This window comes from Muscardinus avellanarius, assembly GCF_963383645.1.
Source record: "Muscardinus avellanarius genome assembly, chromosome: 1".
NCBI classification, from domain to species: Eukaryota; Metazoa; Chordata; class Mammalia; order Rodentia; family Gliridae; genus Muscardinus; species Muscardinus avellanarius.
This window is the reverse complement of record NC_137786.1, coordinates 115487142-115494828: the sequence shown is the minus strand read 5'-3', so window position 1 is coordinate 115494828 and position 7687 is coordinate 115487142. Positions and strand designations below refer to the sequence as shown.

Here is a 7687-nt window from a genome sequence, read left to right as displayed (position 1 = left end):
GATCAGAGCCTGCCATGTGATGAGGCCGTAGCTAGAGCCAGTGAGGCTGGGATAGGAGCTGGCCTTAAGGCAAGGCCAGTGCTGGGGCGTCTGAGGTTGGGATCAGAGCCTGCCATGAGGCAAGGCTGGTGCTGGAGCCAGCGAGGCCGGGATCAGAGTCTGCCAGGTGGCCAGGGTGGTGCCGGGACCTTCAAGATTGGGATTGGAACTTGCTATGGGGCATAGACAGAGAAATATCACAGAAAATAAAAAATTAGATGCTTTCTCTAATATGCAAAAACTAGGAAGAAATGGGTAGTAGGAGGAAATCTAGTGGAAGAAAGGGCCCTATGGAGGAACAATTAAGGTGACCAATCAGAGGGGATGGGATAGGGGAAGATGGAATCTCTTTAAAACATATGATGCATGTAAACAAATATACAAAAGTTAATCACTGCCAGTTGTGGTGGTGCATGCTTGTAATCCCCGCACTTGGGAGGCAGAGACAGGAGGATCATGCTGGTTTGAAGCCAGCCTCACTGGCTTAAGAGACTCTGTTTCCAAATGAAAAGGTTAAAAAATAGGTCTGGGAGTGTAGCCTGTGGGAGTATATCCCAGAGGTAGAAGGGCTTCTAGGAACCCCAGTACCACCAAAAAAAAAAAAAAAGTTAATCACTAAATCAAGCATGGGATTAAGGGAGGGGGAGGGAGTGGGATGGGGATTGGATAAAGACTAATTGGATGATGTGTACTTGGATATCCTCACAAGTCTTGTATTCCATTGTGATGTTTAACTACAATGCACTAATAAAAATATATTATAAAAAACTAGAAAAACAGCTTATCACATAATGAATAAAAAATTTTGACTTTTGTTTTCAGTCCGATTTACATGGTGAATAACATGTATTTTAAGACTATGCTTTGAAATTAGGAGCCTAAGCTTGAAAGAAGGGTCATAAGTTTGTCCAAATTATTAGGAAGAAGTTTACTGTAATGCAAGATTGGAAAGAACCCCTGAGTTCTGGAGATGAGCAGACTACAAATAACTATTCTTGGATTAACCATCCCCAGGATTTCAATGGTATACCCAGGAAACAAATTACAGCAGAGGGTATTTTCCAATATAGCCCTACATACAGATCATGAGTGAGGGGTGGTAGTTGACAAGGTAGATAGGTCAGCAACCAACTCTTGTTGTCATAGCATAGCATCCTCAGCATGACAAAAAAGTGGCTGGGAATACACTGAAAGACTCAAAGTAGCTAATATTAAAACAAAATACAAAGAACTAATGGAGGTACTGGATGAGACCAGAGATATCAACAGTGGTAGCCAGGGCATAGTAACTGAATCAGGTGAGATACCTGTGCCTGGGTGAAGATGGTAGGGACAGAAGACAGATGTTCTTCCTATTGGACACATCAATATTGATCCTCTTGGGATTCAACTGAATTCCAGGTTAAGATTCCCGAGAAAAAGTGGAAGATGAAGAACTACAAGAACTAAGTTTAACTTTTTACCTTAAAATTAAAACAAACAGCAATAACAATAATAAACCTCAAAAAAACCCTGGAAATTAGAGATTCTTTTCTTATTTTAAAATTAACATTTTATTTTATTTTTTGAGGCTTTTTTATTTTTAGTAACATTAGTGCATTGTATTTATACATCATAATGGAGTAAAAACGTGTGTAGACATAAATGCGCACATCACCCAGCCAACCCCCACCCAGTCCCCACTTTCCTCCCTCCCCAGCCTTCCCTCCCATGCTTGGTTTAGTGGTTGACTTCCATATGCATAAGTACATCATGCGCTTTAAAGAATTTCCCTCTCCCCACCTCCCATCCCCACAGTTAGGTTGCCTTATTTGCTCCTCTATAGGATTTCCTTTTTCACCTGGAGTTCCTCCTAAGACCCCATTCACCCTAGCTTTCACATGTTAGGGAAAGCATCCGATTCCTTGCTTTTTGTGGCTGACTAATCTCGCTTAGCATAATGTTCTCAAGATCCATCCACTGCAATTGTATTTTTTTTTAATGGCTGAGTAAAATTCCATTGTGTACATATCCCACAGTTTTGTTATCCATTTGTCTATTGATGGACATCTTGGCAGGTTCCATAGTTTGGCTATGGTGAATTGTGCAGCTATGAATATAGATACACATGCATTAGTTTGGTAGTTTGGTTTCCATTCTTTTCCATTCTTTTGGGTAGATACCCAGAAGTGGTATTGCTGGATCGAATGGTAGATTTTTTTCCCATTCTTCTGAGTATTTTCCATACTGTAATTTTTGCTATACTCTGAACTAACTGGGATAATCTTGTCTCATTTATCTCATAAATTGATTTAGGAATAAGCCTGAATTTGTCCTAAATTATACTACTTTCTTTGAGCCAAAAGGATTAGTTCAGCAGAGATTATGTGACATAAGTTGGTCCAATTGGGACATTTATTTATGTTTGAATGAAGAGTTTTTGTTGCTATTAACAAAATAAAGGGGAAAGACTTGGGGAAAAAAATCAATCTCAGAGGGAGAAAAGTAGAGAGAGAGAGTGAGAATAAAATTAGACAAAGAATTAAAGTATAGGAGATACATGTTGACATCATTGAGCCACTGAATTACTATTAGCCGTGAAAGCAGTTCTGCCTACCTCTGGGTTAATAACTAATAAATTTCCATTACTTGTTAGTTAGGCTTAATCAGATCTCTCTCAGCTTTAAGTATATTAATTTATCCTGATAAAGATCAAAATTTGCTTGACTACATCTTTCCAAACGGTTCCAGAATTTTCCCCATGAAAACCACAGTACTTCAAAAAGGAGTACACAAAAGAGAAACATAATACAGAAAACCTTTAACACCAGCATATCTTTTCAGTTTACATTTTAATTTATAAAACAGCACATTAAATTTAAGAAATTTGAACCAGTTGGTCCCGGAGGTCCGGGCCGCATGGCCTCAACCCTGGGAGGATGGGCTGGCGCCGGCGGGGCTCCCTTAGGCGACCCTCCCCACACCTGGTTGGCCCCGACCCCAGGAGGGTGGGCGGGCGCGGGCATAGGTGGGGCACCTTTAGGTGACTCTCCCCACACCGGGAAGGCCCTGGAGGTCCGGGCTGCAAGGCCCTGACCCCAGGAGGATGGGCGGGTGCGGGCAAGGCTCCCTTAGGTGACCCCCCATACCCAGAAGGCCCAGGAGGTCTGGGCCGCATGGCCCTGACCCCGGAGGGTGGTGGGTGCAGTCGCAGGTGGGGCACCCTTAGGCAACCTCCCCCACCCAGAAGGTGTCGGAGGTTCAGGCCTCAAGGCCCCAGCTCTGGGAGGGTTGGCGGGTGTGGGCGGGGCACCCCTAGGAGACCCCCCCACACCCAGAAAGAAAAAAAATTTTCATGGCTACCAAGTGCCTGATCCCACATCCTCCCCAAACCACACATACTCTCTTCTCATATTAAAAAAAAAAAAAAAAGGGAAACCAAAATATTCGAGAGGGATTAAGATGGCCGCTACGGCAGCTGGAATATTGGAGATGCAGACAAAACATCCATCTGAACTGGAACTTTTGGAAAAATTCCCCGCGAAGGAGGACTGCTGCTTCTCCAAATTGTTAAGAATCCAGGACATCACCTGTAAGGAGAGAGTCTAGCAGAAACCTAGGAGGAAGGAGGTGGTGGCAGCAGTGCCCAAGATGGCGGTGGAGACTTGGATTTGGGAGAGGCAGACATCTGATCCAATCCACCCTGATCCTCTGAAGAAATTACCCCAAAGGTCGAATGCTACTGTCGCACATGCTTAAGAACACTGGACATTATGCAGTATGGGAAAAGAGCTTGGGAAAGATTTGAAATGGTGGAAGCCGTCGCATTGGCAGCGGCAAGCACTCAGGGGAGGCAGAGATCTGACGTAATATACCTGGAACTTTTGAAGAAATTACCTTAGAGGCAGAATACTACCACCATGCACCCTTGGGAACATGGGATAACCTGCTGGGTGAAGAGGGTGCTCGGATTGGAGCCTGCCAAGGGGTGGGGCCGGTGCCGGGGTCAGCGAGGCTGGGATCGGAGCCTGCTGTAAGGCAAGGTCTTCCCTTCTTTAAGTTTCATATCACTAACACAGTTGTTTACATTGGGATCAGATCTGCAACTCCTTAACCCTGCCACAGGAATGGCACCTGGTGTCCAGACACTCCCATTGACCCTGGGGGCATTGAACAGACAACAGCAGCTGCAACCTCAAATGTTACCAATTATTTTAGCACAACTTGGAGCCCAGGCTGCTATCCTAAGTTCAGAGGAACTGCCATTGGCCCCACAAATCTTCACAGGTCTCCTCATCCATCCCTTGTTCACGGGAGGCAGCCTGCCCACCAGTCAGGTGGGAGCTAATCCAGATGCTCAGGGTGGCATCCTTCCTGTAGGACAATGAGGGGGGGGGGGAACACTGCCAACCAGGGAACCCCCGAGGGCCACCTTCCAACACCAGGTGGCACAGATGATGATTTTGCAGTGACAACCCCTGCAGGCATTTGAAGGGGCACGCAGACTACTGAAGAATCTACCACAGAGTCACCAAATAGTGGATCCAGAAAGTTCCTATGGCCATGCCGATGCAATTTGATTCAAGACAAAGTATGACAAGAAGGAAAGAGAAGAGATAGCACTCATCACTTGTTGTGGCTAAGTTATCTTTTTCAAATTCACACAGTGTAGGATTCTGTGATGCTGTTGATAGTATGTTCTTGGGGCATGAAGAATGCTGGTATAAGTGAAGGACCCTAAATCTCAAGCTTATTATGTTTTAGATTCATAATAAATCCATTTCTGCCTCCTCACCTTTACTCAATTCAAACCATCCTATTTGCCTTTCCCTCCTCTCTATTTTCTGTTTTATTTTTCAATAATCCTATTTATGTCATCATTAGAAGTAAAAAAGATCATAACAGATAAAAAATAAAAATAAGAAATTTTAGAAAACAAAATTTAGAAGAGAACAAAATAAGTCACTCATGTTCTTAGCACCCTAAATAATTTCTAAATATATTTTGTTTTCTTTAATTTGATTTTCAATTTTTATTCAAGACCAATTCCTCCCTTATTTCCTTCTTCCTTCCTTCCTTCCTTCCTTCCTTCCTTCCCTCTTCCTTCCTTCCTTCCTTCCTTCCTTCCTTCCTTCCTTCCTTCCTTCCTTCCTTCCTTCCTTATTTCTTTATGCTGGAGAATAAATCTAGAGCCTTGTGCATGCTAAGCACACACTCTACCACTCAGCCACACTTCCTGACCACAGAATTATTTCCTATAACATATTTATGATGACCTTGTTTTTTTAAACACAGGATGTAATTGCAGGAATAAATTGCACAACCCTAAAGTCAAGTCATGCTGTAGGGAAGGAAAACTAGCCCAAAGTCAACCTTTGATGTCCTGGTAATCATTTTAGGGTGTGCTGGTAATCATTTTAGGGTGTGCTAGGATTTTTACTAGTGGTTTGCATATCGTGAGCTAACAACACTGCTATGAGTTGTCAGAAAAGAGGGCCAGAAAGAAATATAAGGTTGATGAATGACGCAGAGGTTTTAAGACTGGTCCCATTGCATCAATGGAGCAGGGTGCCTTTGTGGAGGTAAAAGGCAAGAGAATATTGCTCTTCTAATTGGGAATACTTCTGTGCTTCTTGCTCAAAAAAGTCATTTCTGTCATTTTCAGTGTCTGTTGACTCCTTTACCTGAATCTACTGTGACAACTCTATAGTAAATGAGTAAAAGAAATATCATATTCTTTAAAACTATTATATTTATTTATTTATTGTGGTGTGGCACTAGAGATAGAACCCAGGGGCATTCTATTTCTGAACTTCATTCTCAGCCCAGTTTCTATTCTTTATTTTGAAACAGCATCTGACTAAGTTTTGGAGGGTCTCACAAGTTGCTGAGGCTTGTCGTGAACCTGTGATCCTCCTGTCTCAGCCTCCCAAGTACTAGGATCACAAGTGTCCACCATCGTACCCAGATAAAATCTCTATATTATTTAGATTACCTTTCTTAATTTTATAAGTTATATTGGGATTGGGATAAATATAGCTTCACAGATAGGGTTTTTTTTTTTGTACTTAGGATTTAGGATTAGGGGAGGATACATTTTCAAAAGTAAAATTATGAAGCCCAGTGGTGTGATTATATTAAAAATTTTGAGACAAAGTTCTTATTGCCTCCAAAAATTACTGTATCAATTTACATCTTCAACAAAAAAGTCACCAAGATTTGTCATTAATCTTACAGTATTCTTTTGTCAATCTTTATGCATGGTAAAGAACAATATTCAATTAGTATTTTCTGACTTTTTATAGGTAAATAACATTTCAGTTATGACTAAGAAATTCAGGTAAAATAATTTATCTAAAAAATAAAATTAACATCTTAAAACTCGTTCCTTTTTCTTAAACTTTATTTTTAGTTACTTAAATAATAGTCATGCTTAAAAAGATAGAACTTTAAAACAACTATACAAATAATAATTATTTCATTAGCATAACACCAATAAGTAGCCAAGGGTCAAATATTGTTTGCAGAGAGCCAAGGAAATAAAATGATTGCCAGCACTCTATGTAGATAAAATTTTATTGAATGTGCTTGCTTGACATTCTTTCAATAATAAAATTCATGAAGTGTGAAGAAAAGAAACATATAATGCTATATTTTAATGTCAAATTATGAAACTATTTCTTAGAAATTAAAAAGCACAAATATACATATTCTTTCCATTGAGTCTCTTATTGCTCATCTTCACTTCTAAATGCCCTTTGCAGTTGATTCCCTAAACAAAAGTCTTGAGAAGCTGTAAATAGATCCATCTACTCTATACCATTCTCTTGCTTACCCCCATTAGTGCTTTATCGCTTCCCCTGAAAATGTGCTTGGGCCCAATTTCCTATAAATATTCATTTTTAATGATTATAATTAAAAAAATTAATTTGCTCTTATCCAAGACTATTTCTACAGAGACCTCTTGGTGCTTCACAAATACTAATTAAGCTTCAGAAATATGACTTTCTTTTTTAGTCTTACAAAATGCCCACAGGTTTGTCCCCAAAGTCTTTATCTCAGTGTAAACAATAATATCAGAAGTAGAGGTAAATTTTATCCTCTTCCTTCCATCAGAATGTTATTTAGGGCACTGAGATGAACTCACACTATTCAATTATATATTTGGGCTCCGAATGCCACCAAGAAGTACTTTTGAGTCCCTTCTCATTAAAGATGATGTGGTAAGGATCTAGATGATGGTGACCATCATTCTTCTGCAACTCCAGAAACACCACCTGATGTCTTAGAGCATATTATTCATGTCGAAGGATATGCCCATTAAAAAAGAATTGTTAACCTGGATCCTTTGGCTTCTAGGGAGTTGGGAGAAAGAATTCAGTATGACTATCATCTTGGATGGGAAATAACTGGAATCTTTCACTAACCTTCATCTAAAATTTATATTTTCTTCACTAATATCACAGTAATAGAATTTATGACATTGTGAAATTGTCACTAATAGAAATCAGAGGCATTTTCATAGGCAATGTAGGTTATTCAGGTATCTTTAAATACTGATTATATAAATCACTACTTTGAGATTGTGGGGGTTTATTTTCATTTTAATTTAAAAGCATAGATACATAAAATACATATACATGTTATTCTATTAACTGCATTTTGCCCT

General features: G+C 40.1%; 1 protein-coding gene across 1 annotated transcript; it reads left to right on the top strand.

Annotated features, from left to right (window-relative positions):
* Positions 1 to 2937: 2937 nt before the first annotated feature.
* AMTN (amelotin) lies at positions 2938 to 4615 on the top strand (the record flags this gene model as incomplete). Its single annotated transcript, XM_080714675.1, is given in 4 exon segments — positions 2938 to 3093; positions 4062 to 4403; positions 4409 to 4507; positions 4511 to 4615. Coding segments are annotated over 4 exon segments (702 nt in total).
* Between the last annotated feature and the right edge of the window lie 3072 nt (positions 4616 to 7687).